The sequence below is a fragment of the Macrobrachium nipponense genome, chromosome 12 (genome assembly GCF_015104395.2).
Source record: "Macrobrachium nipponense isolate FS-2020 chromosome 12, ASM1510439v2, whole genome shotgun sequence".
Classification (NCBI taxonomy): domain Eukaryota; kingdom Metazoa; phylum Arthropoda; class Malacostraca; order Decapoda; family Palaemonidae; genus Macrobrachium; species Macrobrachium nipponense.
Window position 1 is genome coordinate 30,894,555 of NC_087205.1, and position 23,550 is coordinate 30,918,104.

At 36.1% G+C, this 23,550-nt stretch overlaps 1 protein-coding gene across 14 annotated transcripts in view; it reads left to right on the forward strand.

The window, feature by feature from the left end:
• LOC135224450 (synaptogenesis protein syg-2-like) overlaps nucleotides 1–23,550 on the forward strand; it is a 563,172-nt gene that overhangs the window by 499,018 nt on the left and 40,604 nt on the right. For all 14 annotated transcript variants that reach the window (XR_010316738.1, XR_010316736.1, XR_010316741.1 and 11 more), the window contains exon 3: nucleotides 19,400–19,526. Coding sequence is in view for 8 of the 14 variants with exons in the window: in XM_064263445.1 (XP_064119515.1) it covers nucleotides 19,400–19,526 (127 nt within the window). In the remaining 6 variants the exon portion in view is untranslated. The remainder of the gene's footprint in view (nucleotides 1–19,399; nucleotides 19,527–23,550) is intronic.

Below are 23,550 nucleotides of genomic sequence, written 5' to 3' on the forward strand. Positions count from 1 at the left end.
CCACTTGACAAAAGATTTACTGTAAAATACGTTGAAAACAAAATAGAAAAACTAAACAAGTTCAGATTTCCTGACCCGGATGGGATTCATCCAAGAGAAATTAAAGAGTTAAAAAGAGGAGATTGTTCCTCACCTATATAAGTTCGACAGGAAAACTGCAGAACAACGAACAGCACCTAAAGGATGGAAACTAGGTAATGTACCCAGTTTACAGAAAAGGTCCAAGAGAAGATCAGGAAATTATAGACCAATCTGTCTAAGGTTGGTCCCTTACAAGATTTTTGGGTCCATATTGCATATTCCCGTAGGGCGGTAGTGCCTCAGTGGACCTCATGCGGTGCACTGTAGGCATTACTTAAGGTTCCTTGCAGCGTGCCTTTGGCCTCTAGCTGCAACCTCGTTCGTTCCTTTTACTGTACCTCCTTTCATTTTCTCTCCATCTGATTTTCCACCCTCTCCCAACACTTGATTCATAGTGCAACTGTGAGGTTTTCCTCCTGTTACGCCTTTCAAACCTTTTACTGTCAATTTCCATTTCAGCGCTGAATGACCTCAAAGGTCCCAGTGCTTGGCCTTTGGCCTCAATTTTATATTCAACTCAACCCATATTGCAGATCAAATTGTGGATCGTATTGATAGAAACAACCTGTCGTTAAACAGTCCATACGGTTTTAGACAAAACAGATCCTGCCTATCAAACCTCTTAGATTTTCCCATAACGTGCTTGATATCTACGACAGTAGTAGAGCAATAGATATACTCTACTTAGATATTCAAAACGCCTTTGACAAAGTTCCACACAAGAAACTAATGACAAAATTAGAGCTTTAGGAATTGTAGGAGAAGCAGCAGACTGGGTCGAAGACTGGCTGACTAATAGAAAACAGAGTCGTAATAAATGGTGAAGAATCAGAATGGGCAGATGTGACAAGCGGAGTTCCTCAAGGTTCTGTATTTGGCCCGCTCTTGCTTTTGATTTATATTAATGACATTATGTAGAATTTTCTAGCACGATAGCCAAATTTGCAGACGACACCAAACTAGGTGTAAATGCAGCAGACCCAGAGACAGTAGAGAGTTTAAGAAATGTTCCTAAAACATAGGAGAGTGGTCAAAAAGATGGCAAATGCCATTTGATGTGGATAAGTGTAAAGTGTTACAAATAGGAACAAACAACCCTCCTGCCAAGTATATGCTGCTTGGGAATGACATAAATAGTGTGGAACAAGAAGAGGACCTTGGAGTCAGCATTACCAAGGACTTAAAATCCACAAAACCGTGCATAAAAGCTGAAAAGAAGGCACAGAAACTAGTGGGATACATAAAGAGGCCGTTTAAATACGAAAACAAGGAAACGGTGCTGGAACTCTACACATCAATAGTTAGACCTCACCTTGAATTTGCAGTACAGTTTTGTTCACCAACACTAAGAATAGACATAAATAGACAAGACTGGGTACAGGTAAGAGCCACAAAGTTAATTTCAACCATCAGGCAAATAGGTTACCAAAGACGACTAGAAATCTGAACTTGTATGCCTTAGAAACACGACGATTGCGAGGATAACTAATAGAAACATTCAAAATACTGAAAGGCATAACAAATGTAGGCAGAAATCAATTTACGTTAAACGAAAACCAGACAAGATATAATGACTTTTTAGACAGCCTAATCCTTGTAACTCTCTCTCTCTCTCTCTCTCTCTCTCTCTCTTCTCTCTCTCTCTCTATATCTCTATAATATATATCTATATATATATATATAATATATATATATATATATATATATATATATAATGTATATATATTATTATATATATATATATATATATATATATATATATATATATATATATATATATATATATATATATATATATATATATAGAGAGAGAGGAGAGGAGGGATGAGAATCATGGAGAGAGAGATAGTAAAATAGAAAAATCAAAGATAGCTTAGAATAACCTAAAACTTATTTTGTTGAAAAAGAAAGATAGCGGTTAGAAAAGTGAAAATAATTTTTTGAGAAGAGAGAGAGGCGAGAGAGAGAGAGAGAGAGAGAGAGAGAGAGAGAGAGAGAGAGAGAGAGAGTTACAAGGACTAGGCTGTCTAAAAGGCTAATTATTATGTGTAGCTTTCTTTTAAACTCTTCCACACTGTAGCTGTTTACAACTTCTGGTGGCAGATTATTCCATATGTCACATATCTTGTATGTAAATAAGTTCCCATAGTGGGATGTGTTCTATCTCTTCAGTTCTAGTTTCCATTCATTATTTCTTGTCTGGTTTTCGTTTAACGTAAATGAATATTGTTTCATATAATTAGAAGTATATATACATATATATAAATAATGTAGTTACCTTTCAGTTTTTAGGGATGGGGTTGTAGCCCCACTCCCATTTCTTAACCCATGTAGAAACCGGCAAGCATTTACTGTTGGGTCAACTGGTGGGTGGAAGACTTAGATCGAACGACGTACCTCTCGAGCATATGTTAAACGATGAAACAATTATCCACTAGTCCATTAACATAATACTATTTATATTACACTAAATTGAGATGAACGCAGTGTAAATTAATTATTAGTCACTGCTAAGTTCATTCTTGCTAAATTACAGATGAATATCCTTTGATAAAAACTTTACAATCTCTCACTCCCTTATTTTTAATTTCTTTCCGGTCCAAAACCACTTCCACGCCATCTAGCGAGCACTCTCAGAGTCTCTTTATTTCCCACTATTTCCGAGTTACACAAACGTCAGTCATCTCTTGGCATCTCATTTTCGCAATGAAAGGACTTTGCAGCGCTTCAGCCTGGAACTATGTTGTATGGTATAATTTTATTCTTTTAGATTTATTACTATACTTCTTAAATTATATATCAGAGTATATATCATTCTGGCGTTGTGCCGTAGTCACAGTAGTTGAAAAGTGCAGTATTGTTACCGAAGTTTCAAAATGCTCTACCTTTTTTATTTATCCTATTGTATATATAATGTATATATATTATATTATATAAATGAAAATATATATATATATATATATATATATATATATATATATATATTATATATATAATATATATATATAATATATATAATAATATATTCGTCATTTGCCCTTGAAATAATCAAATTATTCTGATTTCTGACGCTTGAGCAACAATTTTTTTATGCGTTCTCTCTCTCTCTCTCTCAATCTCTCTCTCTCTCTCTCTCTCTCTATATATATATATATATATATATATATATATATATGTATGTATGTATGTATGTATTAACATACATAGTGTATATGTGTATATATATACATGTATATATATTCATACGTACATACATACATACATATGCATGTATTTATGTACATAAGGAACGTCTCCTGCCTCATCTCACAAGTGGACGCGTATCTGAAACTCGGTAAATAGTATTGTTCCCATCTCACACCTATTCAATCAAGTGTCCTGCGAAGCTTCATTGCCAGACTTGTAGTGAATTTCCACTCCATTGTGACTCCAGGAGACTTCCGTCTGAACCTTCCTCCCTCAGGGCATTCAGTTCAGCATGTTCTCTCGCAGTTTGTTGTAGCTTCCGACGTCTATTTCTGAGCGTCGGAGGGAAATCATGTTCGCCTTCTCTAGTCTTCTTTGCATATGTGTTGACACACGCGCGCACACGCAACATAAACATAAAGATGCTATAGATATATATATATATATATATATATATATATATATATATATATATATATATATATATATATATATATATATATATATATATATATATTTATATATATATATATATATGTATATCTGTATATTACATATATAACTGTGTGTTTGTTTTATATATATGCATATATTTTGGTTATTCATTTTATTGTAGTTATTCCTTCGTTTATATATTTAATAGATTATTTATTTGTATATTTATTCATTTTGCTAATTAATCACTACAACCTTTTCCCATATACATTTCTTATCGAAGTTGAAAACACCAATGTAATTGATAACCTAGAATTCATTTTTTCAGTCATTACTCCAGCAATGTAACATTGTTAAGAAAGATATTTATGTATTTTGATGTGACGGTGCAGAAGTTGGAAATTTCTCCGTAAATGATTTATTTATAAATGGGTAATTTCGTAGGCTGTGATCCATTTTAAAATCGCTGTGCAAAGGGCATTTAATTCGAGAAACAATATTCCGGCATTTGAAAAGATTAACAAGAAATCAAAGTTATATTCGTCCGTTGCTGAATTACTATCTATTTTCTTATAGATATCATTGCATTATTTTACATTTTCATTTTCATCACCTCAATACGTCCTCTTATATATTATTATTACCTATCTAGTTACTCTAATTCTTTATATATTATTATTATCTATCTAGTTCCTCTAATTCTTATTCAACTCGCATCCCTACCTCATTATTATTATTATTATTATTATTATTATTATTATTATTATTATCAAAAGACCATTTTTCAATGACCTTAAGACTTTCCGTTCGTCCCGTCTCAGAAGGCCTATCTCTTCACATATTTTCCTCTCAGAAAAACGTCATATCCACAAGGGGAAGGGGAGGAGGTATGGGGTTCTGTTTTGCCAGGGGCAGGGGGAATTGAGAGGGGAAGGCTATAGGGTTAGTGTAGGGGGGTTGGTATGGGATGGAGATGGGTAGGGAGGAGGGGGAGGGAGTAGGGTTATTTTTGTCCATGGGTAGGGAGGATTGGTATTATTAGCTGGGAAGTGGGGGGGTTTGTAGGGGGTGGGAGGGGGTAGAGTTTCTCCTTGTCCAGGGTAGGGAGATTGAGTGGAGGAGATGCACTGGGGAGGGATGTGTGGAGTAACAGAGGCATGGTGGGGAAGGGGAGTGAGGAGGGGGCTAGAGTAGGGGGGGGGGGTGGGGGAGGGGGTGGAGACACTCCAGCCGACCCAGCGAAGGACGCTTTAACAAATATTGACCTAACATATTGGACGACCTCTCTTTGTCGGAAGCGGCCGCGTTTTCCCGCTGACAGTATTTCGAAGTTTAGATTCGGAGTTCCTCCCCCTCTCCCCCTAACCCCCTCCCCTTCCCTCCCCAGAAAAAGGTCCTTTGAATAACCCCACAGTGGACGGCGATGGGATGCGGAATCTTTTATATTACATGCTTGACCTGAACCGGTGCGGTTCTTCGGTTTGGACAAGTTTATTCACGGATGTGATGAGGAATTGGATAATGACGCTGAATTTCTGATGGATGATGGTTGTTTGGTTTGTGAGGTATACAAACATGAAAACAAACACACATACACAATTCTATATTACGTAGATGTAATGTTACTACATAACACTTAATCAGGATAAATGTACATAAAGTACATGTAACGAATAGCTTGTGAATACGTGTAAACAAACACACACACACGAAATGTCCGATGGATGTTGTTTTTGTGTTTGTGAGGGATACAAACATTCAAACAAATACACTTACAATCAGGATAAATGTGCATAAACATATATAATAAATGGTATTTGACTACATGCAAACAAACACACATACGTCCAAAAATTAAAAATGTGGATAAAATACTTTCATCAAATCTGTTTCCATTTCGGTTCAATTCAATAAGTCTGTCAGGTTGTTGGGGATACAATCATTTAAACACACACACACACAATCAGGATAAGCGTAGCTACATGAAGCTCATGTAATGAATGACCTGCAACCAAAAGCAAACAAACGAACACAAACACCCACACACGCACACACACACACACACACACTCAAGAAATACAAAATGCAGATAAAGTCCATCCACAAAACTCCATTTCCATTTGTATTCGATATGAAGGAACCAGATACCCATAAAAATAAAAGAGCAGCAGAAGTGTTTGCTTTACGAAGGGCCAACACGCAAACACAAACAGCTCCTCGGAACTGTGACAGTAACAAAAGACACGAGAAGGATGTATTTGCATACAAGGAGAGAGAGAGAGAGAGAGAGAGAGAGAGAGAGAGAGAGAGAGAGTTAAAATTGCGACTCAAGTGTGTGATCAGTTAACTACCAGCTACTCCTGGGAGGGAAGAATAAACTTTCAATTCTGCCATTCGCATTTTCATGTATAACTCGAAAATCTCCATGTGTGTGTGTTTTTTTGTGGTCCCCCAGAGACAAATTTGTCTAACTTTCTTTCTCGTTTACTTTTTTCTGAGGTTCATTGGAAGATGTGTAACTTTTGTAAGCATGTTAGCCTCTTTGAGACGCAAATATTTATGATTTTCAATCTGTTCTGCTAATCTTTCCCTCTTACACGAAATTCTTTCTTGTCAACATATTTGGGACAATTCTGCTTACAGTTAACTAACGATTAACGTCGAGACCTCATCGAAATAACATCATAGTTTTCTGGTATTTTTTCCATTTTTGAAATGTTCTATAACACTACTCACCTTCCAAATAATATTTATAGATTGACATCTTGTTCCATTAGCACATGCGTTAGTTAACTCTTCACTAATATTTTTCATCACTATATAATAATTTTAAGTCTCAGAATTATTCGACTCAATTGCATTTGAAAAATTCTCTCTCTCTCTCTCTCTCTCTCTCTCTCTCTCTCTCTCTCTCTCTCTCTCTCTCTCTCATCGTTATATCATAACCAATATTCATAGGTAAATGCTTTAGTTTATCCTTACTTGTAAAAAAAATAATAACCCAATTTCATCAAAAACATCCTACCTCCGACCTTCTCTCTCTCTCTCTCTCTCTCTCTCTCTCTCTCTCTCTCTCTCTCTCTCTCTCTCATTCATTCATCGTTATATCTTAACCAATATTCATATGTAAATGCTTTAATTTATCCTAACCCGTAATAAAAATAATAACCCAATTTCATCAAAAACATCCTACCTCCGACTTTCTCTCTCTCTCTCTCTCTCTCTCTCTCTCTCTCTCTCTCTCTCTCTCTCTCTCCACTCATGGATTCCGGCTGATTTGAGAAATTAAACTCTTTAACTTTTACCCAATGTCCTCGCGATTACTCTGCGTCAGAAATTCTTGCGGGCGGTGAAATATTTTGGCTCCGGGAAGAGAGATGGCGATTTTCCCGAAGATTAATTTCGTGGATCCTGACATAAGTGTAAACAGCGGGCTCCTTGATTAAACTCTCTCCCAGACATCCATCCTTTATCTCGCGAGGGAACTGACGAGAATTTAAGAGTGTATATGCACTGCGTGTACAAAATATATTTAGGGTGCGCTGACGCTGCAGGTATATACATATATATATACGATTCGGAAACGTGAGCCTTCTTGGGGGATATAAATAAATAAAAATTATGTTTATCTCTATTAAATCTTTCCTTAACCCCACCACAACAGGGATTTCATAAACCCTTGATATTTTTTTTTCTCAACTTTGAAATATGGCTAAAGTGCATTCACCTCCCAACCAGTATTCATAGATAGCCATCCATCTCGTTCCACTGACTCTTGTATCAGCCGTCTCTGCATTGATATTTTTTATCACTATTTGGCAAACGTGTTAAAGTGTTAATGTTGCACTCTTTACCTCTGAAAACTCCTTGCTTTTAAAGAAAACGGTTTATAGCTCTTTCTTTATTTGTCTGTCTATCTGTCTATCTATTATTATATATATTTATGTATATATAAATACATAGATAGGTAGACAGATAGATATGAACTAAGCTATAAGCCGCTTTCTTTAAAAGCAAGCAGAATTCAGGTAAACATCGTAACTTGACCCTTTTTTCTGATGTCACAACAAGAATTTGAGGTACTTAATTCCATGCTCTCCCACAAAAACGTATGTGACTTTCACACATTTTAGACTGCCCTGCAAAAGCTGTTTCCGGTTCCAGTGGATTCTCAACACAGCTGATTTACCTCTGATTCGTGACGCATCTAATCAGAGCTATAATGCACGTCCCTTGATGGCCTTATCACTTATTTCACTTGTTGCTAATTCATTTTCCTGCGTTGTGAGAGATTAATCTAAAATACTTCTTTGATAATCACGATTCAAAATCACCGCGACAAGAAATCTGAAATTCCCACTTATCTTATCTCATCCAGCAAAGAACAAAGGAATGCAGCCTATTTTTATTTCTCAATTCAAAGTTTGATTTTACCCTAGCAAATTTTTTCATCCACATCAAACCTAATTTTAGTAATATTTTTTTTCCATATCAAGTTTAATTTAACATAGGAATAGTCTTCTCCGCATCAAGTTTAATTTTACTCCGTCAATCTTCGTTCTTCTTCCTCTCAAGTTCTATTTTTACTCTAGCAATCATCTCCTTATCGAGGCTGCAATCCTCCTCTTTGGCCAATAAGACGCAACCTCTGGTGTCCTCGAAGCATTACCTGATTATAGACCCAAACCAGCTAAATTCTGATTACCTAACATTGATTGAGCGCGTTCAATTAACAGCTGTTGACACTGGGGCGAGTTTCCGCCCAATTTGGCAGGATTATACCTCTATTATTGGTTCATGGGAACCATAAGGAGAATCTATTTGAAATTAGCAAGGTTTAGGATTCAGTCCTGCTGGTAATACGCGGGAACGTTCTATAGAACCAGCATTGAATAACATTAGCTCATGTTAATATTACTTAATAACAAGAGTAGAAAACATCACACCTGAGGTTTATTTCATGATTTTGACTCGTTCTGAATAAGTAAATTTCAAATTAAAACTGCATAAATGAATGGGTTGTAGCGTAGGAGCATAATCGGATAAGATTTGAATGAAACGTCAGCGACTTTGCGTCGTGAAAATATGGCAACTGAACGATCTAGGGACGCCTGGCTTATACGGGAGATTACACTGATAATTATTTTATTCAAACGACATACTAGTATCAAGCGCTTGACGTCTCTTGACTTTGTTGTTGCACGGGAATTCTAGTCTGTGGGAGTAAGCTTAGCATATTTATAATTTTTTAGGCTTATGTGAATTTAATAATAATTAATAATAATAATAATAATAAAATAATAATAATAATAATAATAATGATAATAATATATGAGGTGAGTAGTCCCTCCTTTAAGCGTGTTCTGCTGAAAAGAAAGCCAGCATCAGTTTTAAACTGATTTTACACGAGGTCTTTGTTTAAAAGCAACTGATGCTGCCAATCTTTTCAGCAGAATAATAATAATAATAATAATAATAATAATAATAATAATAATATAATAATAATAATAATACAAAGCCTTCATGAGTTCCTATTACCGTGAAGAAGAGGACTCCATTAAGGAAATTATTTCTGAAAATCTATCCCCGACTGACGACACCAAGAATATCGACTTAATCATATATTACCAGAATCGAGGACGCGTGACCTTATTATGAAAAATTAAAAATAACCCCTCTCCACAGGTACGAGAACCCCTGAAGCAGACGCATGTAGTGTACCAGTATACCTGCCCAGTCCGCGAATGCAGCGGCGCCTACGTAGGTATGACTACCATGCGCCTGTCGAAGAGACTCTCGTGCCACGCCCAAGAGGGGGCTATCAAGAATCACGCCCGCACCAAACATCAGGAGGCCATCTCCCAGGATGTCATCATACAGAACACGAAAATCATCGGGAAGGCCCCTGATGCCCGTCGGTTGCGCCTGCTGGAGGCGCTCCTCATCCAGCAAATAAAACCTAAACTGAATACAACGCAGGAAGAATTTCTCCTCCCTACGAGTATGAGTAGACCTGCCACCAACAATGACGCCACCGATCACGACAACTCCACGGAAGACAACGCCCCCAAACGAGGTACTCCTGCAGCCGATGGAAATCAAATTAGCCTTGACGTCCTACAGCGTAGCGCAACGCCCATCTACGTTGCACCACCGCTCAGGAGGTCCAGGCGGCTGCAGGATATGCTGCAACGCAACCATCGGCTCGAAGAAAGTGGCTTGAGACTTGGCTCAGTCAACCAATGAAAACGAAGACTCACCGCCACCAGCCAATAGGAGACAAGCATGGGGCAGACCCCCTGCTTTCAACCACAGATATGAGGAGGACGGACACCGCACCAAGATTCTCTGGAATAAGCTTATACGGGCTGCTCTACGAGCAAGAGCCCGTGCTGACACAAGGCTAGCTTAATCTCAAACAACATCAACGCCCCAAGATCAGTCCACCCTCAGCTTCCCAGCCCTAGGATGTCTGGCAGCTCCAGACGGAAGCTCGCTTTAAGAAAGAGAGAGAGAGAGAGAGAGAGAGAGAGAGAGAGAGAGAGAGAGAGAGAAAAAAAATCGTTAATGACTTTGATGACTATGGTATCATAGTTTATCTGTAAAATTCAAATATATACATCTGTTTTGACCCTGTATTTGACCATGACCTCTATAGGCGCTCTACTAGCCTGTTTAAGTAGCACGGAAAAAGCCGCTATTCGCAAAATAGAGAAGAATCTCTACAAGTGTAACGCTGCTGAAGTAGCCATTACTTTTAATAAGATAATAATAATAATACATAACATATCAAAGTGACTTCCGCGAACATGTACTAAGTCTGAATTACAATTATACTCATTAATCTAAAAGCTTCATTATCTGTATTAAGTGAAACAGCTTACTTCACCTGCCTGCAATTCTTGTTTTGATGATATTTCAAGTGAAGGACTTTCTGTATTTTCCATCAAGTTTACTTAGAAGTGAACAAAACCTGAAGTCATCCAGGTGAATTTCATTACCACTTGAACTGCGAAATGCACTGAAGCGTTCTGAAACGTTAGAATTAAATAAATAAATACGTAAATTATTTTATTGAAGGTCTCCCAAACAACATCGATGAAACTTCTACAAGCTCGCTGACTGATGTGTAAAATCTATAATGTTGAGGGAGGTCACCTAACTGGTTTTGGACTTTTCTGACTGGTGTAGAAAGTAACTTACTGGTATAAAATGCCATTGACACTGAAGAAAGCCTCTGACATGACAATAGACAAAGGCTTGCTTGTTTGTGTAGAAATAGACTGATTGATGTAAAAAAAAAAAAAATTACCTCAGCAGATTAAGAAAATCCATGACTGATGTAGATATTTTCTTATTCGTTTCAAATGTATCGACTTCTATGGAGAGTCCATCAGATAACATAGACCAGATCAGAATATAGACTTACGTACAGAGAAGACATTCCCTCTCGATACCCATTGGCATCAAAAGTTCTCTGCAGTAATGAAGCATATTTGATAGTCTTTATTAGAGTCGAATTCTTGAATTTGTGCAGCGCATATTTCAAATAACATAGACCTACATTCAGATGAGAACATAGACCTATGTTCATAAAAGACATTCCTTCTCAGTACCAACTGACATCAAAAGCCAGCTGCAGTAATGAAGTATAATTGCTTGATAGTTCTTCCCAGAAGATAACCATTGCCCTTGCCCGAGACCAGTGGCACGAGTTGACTCCTCAAAACCTCTTTTGCTCGCGGGAGGGTCTCTGAGTTTCACAGGCCCCGAGGGAGAAGAAGAATCGCCCAGACAATAGAAGCCTCTGAAAGAAGTTCCAGGCGCTTTTGTCCTTCTTTCTTTGTGCGATGGCTTCTTCCCGCCATTTTCATTAGCCGCTTGGCGTGCTCTTGCCTGCTTTTTCTTTTTTCTTTTTTTTTATTTATTGTTGTCCTTACCGTTGTTTTTGTTTACGCAGCCTCCGTTCGAACAGAAAAGCATAGTTTGTCTGGCGCGCTGCTAGACAAAGTATATACAGTACGTACATGTTTATTTCAGACGTGCATGAACACATAACTTGGTTGTGGTGGTGCAAATGTGTGTGTATATATATATATAATATATATATATATATAAATAATATATATATATATATATTGCAAATTCCTGCGGAGGAGGCTCTTCTACGGTTTAACACTTACAATATGGATGTGATCCTTGTTTAGTTGTTTGTCTGAATCCACCAATTGTTTCGGGAAAACTGCTCGATTCCGATAACCATATACAGAATTAAATATAGTTATAAATGACGTGCAAATATATATATAGATATAATTATATAATATTATTATTTATATATATTATATATATTATATTATATACTATTTATTATATATTTATTTATTACTATATATATATATATCATATAGATTATAAATATTATATTAATAATTATAATATAAATATATATTATTACCCAAAAGTATTTAAATTAAAATATATTATATATATAATTTATTTCTTATATATATCTTTATATTTGCACGCTTATTTATAACTATATTTAATTCTATATTTGATTTTTCGGAATCGAGCTATGAAATTGCATCTACGCCTCGTCCCATGGCAGGCACATCATCTTTTTCCTTCCCTCTCTAACGAGGCATCCCACAAAGTAGATGCGACCCATCCCCTAACTTCCTCTCCTTCTTCCCCTCCCCTCCCCCCTACCTCCCTACCGGGCGTTTCCGACAAAACTAATCCTGACATATGCATTCGTCAGCGGTTCTCGGCTCTGAAACGTAAACAGAATCCAGAAAGCGCACAGAGTCGCTCCGCTTCGGGGAAACTGAACAGCCCTTTGAGGGCGATGTGGAATGACTGGCGTTTTATTCTGCGCCGTGGCACCAACTTCCACTCGACACACTCTGATGAGTGCCGAAGGTACAAGCGAGAAGAGGGGAGAGGGGGAGGGAGGGAGGCCATTTTCGTATTTTCGTCTTCCTCGTGCTGACGTATGTCTTAATTTATGAGATGCTGTCGGCTCGATGGAGGTATTCAGAAAGAGATCTTAACTAGGAAACGCATTGTTTTTATTATGATTTTTTATCCTTAACAAGGTATTTGTGTGATCGTTACCAAAATGCAAAGAGCAATTGCTCTAAAAGCAGTTTTGTTTTATCGAAGTACACGGGTAATATTATACTGCATTTTTATAATTAGGGGTGAAGTAGATACACTGACAGTATATTCCCATAATCCCGAAGTCTTATATTACATTGATTATCAAACGCCTTAGCTGTTGTACGAGATCATCTATTCTATAAAAAAAAAAAAACTTTGTACTGTCTTCCTCCTTCCCTAAAAAACGCATTATTTCTCAAAAATAATAAAATATTGCATTATTTAAGTCATCATCTCGATCGCCCTCATATCGGTGAAATTTATTATCACAATAAATTCATCAAACGCACCAAATGACGCTTGTCCAAACGTCAACTGAGCACCTGAGTAGTAACTCATATAATATCCACAGTCACTACAACCACCTCAGGTAACTGAAGATTGCTAAGAAATCCTGAAGATTATGGTACGAAGCTTTTTCATTTTAGTATGTATTACTGTTTACTTTACAAAGTCATTTTCCTTTGTATTCTATTACTTTGAGGGCCCTTTATGTGCTTAATGATTATTGCGGTATGTTCTTGGATAATATGTCAAGAAATAAGATTTAAAAAAAAAAACAATGTATACCGTTTTAAGTCCGATTAGACTAAAGCCGTGTAAGACGGTATTTTAAGTGAGCTTTTTATGTCATCTTTTCAATCATCGAGCTACCAAGCATTACATTGCAATTAGAAACCAATATTTTCAATACGCAAGTGAGTTTTTTTGAATTTTGTAGCCAAGCTTCGACGTATACCCGTGCAGAAACTTGTATTTGTTCTTGGTTTTGCAACCCTACTTCATCGACATGCGTACAAAAAAAAAAGCTTGCCTTGTTCTTGATTATGTAATCATGCTTCACCAAATATGGGCGGTTTGGATGTCATTTCACGCCCGGATGGAGCAACAAACCTAACTTCCGTTTAACGCCATCATAAAAACAGAGCATCGAATACCTAGTGCCTCTAACCGATGACAGAAGACATTACTGTGACCCTGACTTTTGATGTTCAAAAATCGCTAGAATCAGCTTCTTTTTAAAACAAATTAATAACTCTGAAGGACAATGAAAGAAACTCTTTGAATTCTAGATTGCCCAGAAAACTCTGAAAGAAAATGACAAACATTCAAAACTCATCAAAGCTGCTCCATTCCAGGATTTCTGTAATTGCATTGGCTCGCCATTGGAATCACAATATTTCAGAGTTCCGAAGAACGCTTTCATAGACTTCAAAGAGCCTAAGACAATTACACAGAGAATAAAAGAGACATTAATTGTTTCACTTTAGTTTACGTCTGCGGTCTTATCACATTTCCTCGATTTTTACAACATCGAGAAACCTTGAAGTTTTGCTTTTAATTTATTTTTATGTAGAATTTATATCGGCCAATTTGGTTTGGATTCCATCTATTTTAAATGGTTAAATCTTGTTTCTGACACTTTTCATAGTTCTTTGGAAATTTATTTCTTGTCGGCATTTTATTTTTTAAAATACATGAACTGTATTTGTTGTCTTGAAATATATCTTTGTAAAATATTCCTTACTAACATCTTATCGTTTGATATGTATTCATTACACCCTGTCTTCAGAAATATAATCCTTATTTAAAATTGCATCTTTTGAAATACATTCCTCACTAAAATTTCATCTTTTGAAATACGCTCCTTGCTATTATAGTATCTTTTGAAATATATTCCCTCCCCGCATTGTATCTTTTAAAATATATTGCCTCCATGCATTGTATCTTTTGAAATATATTCCTTAACTGCATTGTTTCTTTGAGAACGTTCTTCTTTCCTTCATAGTATATTCTGAAATATGCTACTTCCCTTCATTGTATGTTTTGAAACAGATACCTTGTTTGAATTGTACCTTTTGAAATATATTACCTGCCCGTATTGTATCTTTTGGAATATAACCCTGCCCTTCATTGTATCTCTTGAACTAACTTCCTTGCTTGCATTGTATCTCTTGAAATATATTGCTTCCCTTCATAGTATATTTTGAAATATGATCCTGCTCCTCATTGTATCTGTTGAAATATATTCCCTGCCTTCATTGAACCTTTTTAAAAACTAGGTACTTGGCTGCCCCAGCTGGAACAAGAAAAAATCCCTGGAATCGATCGAGACTCCATTAGTGCGTGTCATTCAGACTGTACCATTTCACCCGGTCCACTCTCGATTATTCCAGCCTTATTCATGGAAAAGTCATTAATCATGGACCACTGGAATCGTTCCAGTGGTTGTAACCGAAGGCGTAACTCCATCAAGATTGGTGCGCAATCTCCTCCTCGGCGAAATTTATGATGATTTTTGTCATAAATTGAGAATTAGATCAATAGGATAACGTGGTCCTTTTTTAAATGGAGGCCAAAGGCACGGGCAATTTTATTATGGCAGTTTTATTATCTGACCCCGAAGGAAGGTATTAAATTCTTTTCATAAGGGATGAACGATTGGCACAGATAGGGCAAAATTGAATCGAGAACATTCAATTCAAGTTTTTAAGTTTTCCGAAAAACAGCGAGATTCTGTGTCCTTTTTACAAGTCTTCAAAGAAGAAACTAGATATCCTTACGGAATTATATATTGTTCTAAATGTACAAGGATCAATTAAATTAAGTGAATTTTGTCACATCTAAAACGGTTCTGATATGAAAAAAAAAAAAATTTTCGAGTTAGAAACGAGAATTTTGTGCTCAATTGTAATATTTTAATATGCAAGTTACAGTTAAATTCAGTGATTTATGTTACAGCTAAAACGTCAGTCTGATACTGGAGCATTTTTTTTTCTCAAGTTATATTGAGGTTCACAGTCCAAACGATCACCAGAACTCGTAGTTTTCGGGCTGACTGTTTCCCAACAAAAGAAAATTAGGTTTTTCCTTCAGAGACTCATTATCTTCACAAGACAGAGACTACCAGCGAAACAGGACAGACAAACAGAAAGTCAGACACACAGACAGGAAACTCACATTCCCCTTTGATGAACCCTTTTGAGGAATACAGAAAGCCAATATAGTCTCGTCTTGTTGATATCATCATAAAGCCTAATGGAATTAGATGGTGGCACAATTAAATTTCGTAATCTGAGCAAAGAGAATCTCTCTCTCTCTCTCTCTCTCTCTCTCTATTATATATATATATATATATTATATATATATATATATATATATATATATATATATATATATATTATATATATTATATATATATATATATATATATATATATATATATATATATATATATATATATATATATATATAGATATATATTATATATATATATATATATATTATATATATATATTTTGAGGGCGGGTGTGTGTATGTAAGTAGGTTCTCGTTTTATCTACACATACATACATACATATGTGTATATATTTTTCTTATTGTTTATAAGATTAAAAATTGTCTTTTCAATTCTGGACGTTAAATAACATCAAATCTGGTCAGTCTTTGCTATCGGTAACTGCGGTCGGCAGGTAACTTTTTAACAAGAAAGTGGGTTACAATGTGGCCTGCGATGCAAAGACACGTAACTGATATCTGTGTATGTCATTAGCCTTGAGAGACCCAGGAGGGGAAAATTATGCAAATATTTTTTCCCCGGAAAATGAAATCAGGCCTCATTGTGTTTCATTTAGAGAAAATGAGCTAAAGTTTCTGAAACCTGACCAATTATATCGTTCAAAGAGATTCGTTAAGGCTGCCTCCTTGGTCGTTCAATTGAGATATAATTGAATTTTTAAAGCAGAGAAGTTTAAAGTTTCACTTTGGGAAAAATATCGCCTGTATTAGGTACATTTTTTAAATTAAAATAATGCTATAATTTTTGTAATACCCACTAACTTATATTTTTTAAGAGATTGGAATTCATGAATTCATTAATAGATTATTGACCATATAGAGCTTTTTAAATTTTTCGTTTGAGTGATATTTGGACAATGTATTATGTAAAATGTGATCACAGATTTAATAAATATTAATATATATACACTATATTCATATATACATACATACATACATACATACATACATAACCTAGAAGCATTGACGCAAACTGTCTTTACTCATGAAAGATATTTTATTTCATTTAAACCAAATGCAAAATAGGCAAGATATTTTGAAACCATCACAGACTGACAAAGATCGAAAAAAATGACTTTCTGCATGAGGTAGGATATCCGCTCAGCACATATCAACAATTTTATCAGAATGTCTGGGACATTTGGCCTGCATTCCTACGCTTTGCAACGACTCTGCCAGGACGCTCACAGCCGCGCCTTTTGGTAAAGTGTGAGTTTAGCAAAATCTTTGGTCTGGGTTTGGCGAAAGTGTGGGAAACACGCGATACAGAAATATGCAGTAATACGTACACACACACACACACACACACACACACACACCAACAGATTATATCTATATATGCTACGATCGTGAGGATGAGTCTACTCTAGCTTTAGCAAAATGTACGCGTGGAGATAAATTTATATCCTATCTAGATGGGTTCGAATCCCACCACTGAAGCTAGGGTTTCTGTGTTTTAGAGAGATAGCCTTCATCTAATATGTTCAACAAACTGAGAAGAGGAAGAGAGAGAGAGAGAGAGACGACGAGAGAGAGAGACTGAGAGAGAAGAAAGAGAGAGAGAGAGAACCTCCCTCCCCTAAAAAAGTTTCAACAAACAGAGAGAGGAAGACCTCCCCTCAACCCTAGAGTTGAGAAACAAAGAGAGAGAGAGAGTGTAGTTCCCACCTGAGAGCCCCAGAGAGAGAGAGACAGAGAAAGAGAGACCTCCCCTAATATGCTCAACAAACACAGAGAGAGAGAGAGAGAGAGAGAGAGAGAGAGAGAGAATAGCGCCGGAGCAAATCCATTAAAAGGGACATAAATGTATTTTTCTCTTTGGGAACAATTCATTCATTTTGCCATTTCTGGCTTCGCATTTCAGAGGTCCCACCGGAATTACCGCCTGTCAAATAACATCAAGGGGAAAATAACACACATTTTCATGGACATTCTCTCTCTCATCTCTCTCCTCTCTCTCTCTCTCTCTCTCTCTCTCTGTTGTTGTTTTATATATATATATATATAATATATATATATATATATATATATATATATGATATATCTAATATAAATATAGATATATATATATATTATTATATATAGATATATTATCTTATATATTTATAAAAAAAGATATATATATAGTATTATAATGTGTGTGTGTGTGTGTGTTGTGTGTGTGTTCGTGCCTGCAACGTTATGTTCCCCAACGGACAGATAATTTAGATCATCAGCAATGCAAAGGACTGATCATGTAAGTATCACGACTTAGTGATGAAAATGTTTTCAATTGAGCTTGATGGGGCGCGCTACTGTGTGCTTGAACCCGGCGTTGCCCATCATGTCTCCCTACCCTCCCCGCCACACCCGGGCGGACAAACAGGTTTGCAGGCGGAGGGTGTATGTGTCATGTCTTCCCTACCCCGTCCCATTCAGGCCGGACAAACAAGAAAAATCCACTCTGACTTATTATCATTCAATATTTCGTACCGAGTAAAGAGCACACCAAGATTTTCTTAAATGTTCTTTGATGGTTCTCCATTTCAGTCATTTATATTTATACTTATCTACTTATTAGTTTATTAATTTTTTTTGTTCTTTCTTTAGTAGTTGATCTCTTCTTTCTGTGTATCCTATTACCTCCTGTAATTTTTTTTTCCATATGAACACCAAACTCTTTGGAAGCTTGGCGTCTTAAGTCATTGACTCGTGTAGGCTTGGTGCAAATGAATTCGATTCATCTTCTGTATAATAATAATAATAATAATAATAATAATAATAATAATATAATTCTTTTGGTAATTATGTCAGAATTTTCTTTCACTTTATATCTGGTATTGGTATTTATAATGTTTAATTAGTTATTAATTTTTTTCTTATATGTAAATAAAATCAACTAGATTTCTTTACTCACCTGTGTCATTGCCTTCATTTGAGGTCAGCGAAAGTATTGTTAGAAACATGTGATCATTCATTATTTGGTAAAATTAATAGCAATTTTTTTATATATAACTTATTCATAAAAATGGCGTAGATATTATATATTTATTCTTTATGTATTTATTATAGTTTACTTTTAAGTGCCGATAGTAACCATGGTCACGTTATCTTCCAGTCATCATATTAATTCACTTTTGTGGAAGATAGTAGTGATACCATGACTGCCGTTAGATAATCACATTACTTCACTTTTCTTTGAAAATGCACCTGAGTTGCACTTGCTGAATAATTTATTTATTTGTATTTGGTTGTATTTATTTTTATTTGGTACAACCTACCAATAAAAATATGCCTGGTTCGTCATCCACTCAGTTACCAGACTCAGGAGTCGTCTATTAAAATTAATATTTTAAATCAGTATTTCAATATTCTCTCGGCTACCAGACTCAGGAATCATCCTCCTTTTATATATGAAATGAAAGGTAATAATTATATGTCATATTTCAGTATTCTCTTCTTCTTTTTTTTACAGAAACGGTCATCAAAGCCGTCCTAAGCAAAGAAGTTCACATCCCCTGCAAAGCATACGCTCCGACAGCAGAGAATAGCGTCCGATTAATACTGTGGTATAAAGATCACAATACTAGGCCTATGTACAGGTAAGACGATATTATTCTCTCTCTCTCTCTCTCTCTCTCTCTCTCTCTCTCTCTCTCTCTCTCTTATGGTAGGAAGATTACTGTACTAGTCTTCGTTTCTCTCTCTCATGGTAGAAAGATCCCATTGGTAGTTCTCTCTCCACTCTCATCGGTCATCTCGCCCATCTCTCTCTCTCTCTCTCTCTCTCATGGTAGAAATCACATTACTTTAGTTCCTCTCGTCCTCTCTCTCTCTCTCTCTCTCATCTCTCTCTCATCTCTCTCTCTCTTCTCTCTCTCTCCTCTGGGACATAATCCCTTTAGTAACTCTGACCCGTCCTCATCTTTAATCCGAAAATCTCCCGTGATATATTTATCCGCCTTCTGCTCGCTTGCGATTTTTTCTTTCGGATTTTCGAAATTTTCTAAATTTTTTGGAGATTTTCGAGGTGAGGATTTTTGGAATTTATCGTCTTTCTCGAATTTCGGTTTTATGAAGGATTCTTCTTTTTCTCTCGCTGTTTCCAGGATTTAGGAGCAGAGAAATGATGTCATGTGTTTTCGTAACTATTATCAATTTTTTTAAGTCGCGCAGTCCTCGAGACATTTTTGATGCATTTGTCATGTAATTATGTAGATGTTTGTTGATATTTCTAATCCTTTATCTATTTATTTATTTGTTGGACTGAGATTCTTCTTTACCCATTTAGACAGTTCTGTCCTACAGTCACTTGTTGGATCAGTTATTATATAATTCTCATTTCCCTAATCATATTTCCAATTTATCACTTGTATTCTACCTCACTTTCTCACTTATCGCTTTCTTTTATTATAGCCTCTCTCTCTCTCTCTCTCTCTCTCTCTCTCTCTCTCTCTCTCTCTCTCTCTCTCTCTCTCAATTATGAAAGTCACAATACTATATTGTCCTTTGTACAAGAGTATCTAATCTCTCTCTCTCTCTCTCTCTCTCTCTCTCTCTCTCTCTCTCTCTCTCTCTCCGCTCTAGATGTATACCATCAAGGCAAATACCAACAAATGGCAACCCTCAGCTAAAGTGGTTCAACAGGGAAATTAAGAGTGAGATAAGAGAAAGAGACAGATTGCACAAATCAATGAACCCACACCCAACACCAGTAGAAGCAAGCAGGCATAAAGAACTCTGTACATTGGTGGACAAATTAATAAGAAATGCAAAGATAAATGAGGATAAGAGAGTTGCATCAGCTTCTAAAGAAAACCCAAAAGAATTCTTTGCTCGTGTTAATAGTAGGAAACCAATGAAAAATAGCATAGGTCCGCTAAGGGACATTATAGGTGCCCTGATGAACTTAGACTTGAAAAAAGCAGAGTTACTGAATAAGTTTTTTACTAGTGTATTCACAACTGAAGACACTATCTCAGTACCGGAACCTGCTATTAAATATGAAGGGGCAGATCCACTGGACAAAATCATATTTACAGAAGAGGACATTAAAAACAAAATTGGACAAATCAACAAGTTCAAATCTCCTTGACCGGAGTCGATTCATCCAAGAGAAATTAAAGAGTTAAAGAGGAGATAGTTCCTCACCCATATAAACTCTACAGGAAAAGTGTTGAACACAGAAAGGCACCAAAAAAGGTCCAAGAGAAGAGCCGGGAAACTATAGACTAATCTGCCTAACGTCGGTCGTTTGCAAGATTTTTGAGTCCATAATTGCAGATCAAATTGTGGATCACATAGATAAAAACAACTGATTGTTAAACAGTCAGCACGGTTTCAGACAAAACAGATCCTGCCTATCAAACCTCTTGGGAGTTTTTTTTCATAATTCTAGGTATCTACGACAGTAGTAGAGCAATAGATATACTCTACTTAGATTTCCAAAACGCCTTTGACAAAGTCCCACACAAGAAACTGATGACAATTTTTAGAGCTTTAGGAATTGTAGGAGAAACAGCAGACTTGGTCGAAGACTGGCTAACTTATAGAAAACAGAGAGTCGTAATAAATGGTGAAGAATCAGAAAGGGCAGATGTAACAAGCGGAGTTCCCCAGGATTCTGTCCTTGGCCCTCTCTTGTTTTTTATTTACATTAATGACATTGATGTAGGCTTACCTAGCAGGATAGCCAAATTTGCAGATGACACCAAACTAGGTGTACACGCAGGAGACCCTGATTCAGTGGAAAGTTTAAGAAATTATCTAATGAAAATAGGAGAGTCGTAAAAAAAAAATGGCAAATGCCTTATAACGTAGATAAGTGTAAAGTGCTACAAATAGGAACAAACAACCCTCATGCCAGCTACATGCTGCTTGGGAATGACATAAATAGTGTAGAACAAGAGGAGGACCTTGGGGTCATTATTACCAAGCTTAAAATCCACAAAACACTGCATAAAAGCAGAAAAGAAGGCACAGAAACTAGTGGGATACATAAAGAGGCAGTTCAAATACAGAAACAAGGAAAGTGCTGCAGCCCTACACATCAATAGTTAGACTTTATCTTGAATATGCAGTACAGTTTTGGTCACCAACACTAAGAATAGACATAAATAGATTAAAAGGAGTACAAGCAAGAGCCACACAGTTAACTCTATCCATCAGGCAAATAAGTTACCGAAGACGACTAGAGAGCCTGAACATGTATGGCTTAGAAACACGACGATTGCGAGGACAACTAATAGAAACATTCAAAATACTCTGAAAGGCCTAACAAAAGTATACAGTAAACTATTTACATTAAACGAAAACCAGACAAGAAATAATGGATGAAAACTAGAACTGAAGAGATAACACATCCCATTGTGGGAACTTCTTTACATACAAGATATGTGAGACGTGGAATAAACTGCCACCAGAAGTTGTAAACAGCAACAGTGTGGAAGAGTTTAAAAGAGAGCTAGACAAAATCATTAGGATACTGTAAATGCACAATAAAATCTGCTCCTACAGATAAGTGAGCACTCGATGTCTCCTCGGATGGACTAACAAGTCTTTGAGACATCCTAATCCTTATAACTGTAACTCGTAACTCTCTCTCTCTCTCTCTCTCTCTCTCTCTCTCTCTCTCTCTCTTCTCGGTTTAGTGAACTTCCAAGCTCTAAAGACCGGATGACCGGAATAATTATTTTGTTCGATCGAATCCAACCGCTGAATTTATACGTACAATCTGTTGAGCGGTTGCATTGAGCTATTGCACTGAGCAATTGTATTGAGCCGTTGTATTAATCTATTGCATTGCAGCATTGCATAGATCCGTCATTTGATCACTGAGTCGAGCGGCTGCGTTATAACTGCTGTTTGGCTGTAGTGAATGTCTATTGTTGGGAAAATGCATTGAGGATTGTTGTTTAGCTGATATTGTTTAGCTGGGTTGAGCCGTTGATGTTGTTAATGAGCAGGTGTTAATCGCTGCGAAGTTTTGTATAATATATATATATATATATATATATATATATATATATATATATATATATATATATATATATATATATATATATATATATATATATATATATATATATTTTATATATATGTATATATATATATATTGTGTGTGTGTGTATACTATATCAATTGAATATATATATATATATATATATATATATATATATATATATATATATAGTATGTGTGTGTGTGTGTGTGTGTGTGTGTGTGTGTGTGTGTGTGTGTTTATTTCAAGCATGTATAGATACATAGATAAATGCATGTACATATATATTTGTATATATATGTGTGTGTGTGTGTGTGTGTATTTTATGTATGTATGTATATAAACTATCATATGAATTCTGCTGGCTTTGCCTCTCATGATTTTACAATTATCCGTCGATTAAAAAATACTTTTCTTTCAACTGCTCCTTGGTTTCGTAACCGTTGTTCCCTCTGAGTGACGTCACTCAACAAGTGCAGTGCGACAGCGACAGTTTAGTCAGATACTATTGGTTTTCTGGTGATTGAAATTGTGCGTCACTGACTTTACCTCTTCTTAAGAATTTTGTAAGTAAGTATATGCTGTTTAGTAATACTTTCTAAGTGAGCCTTTACCGAAAGTTATGA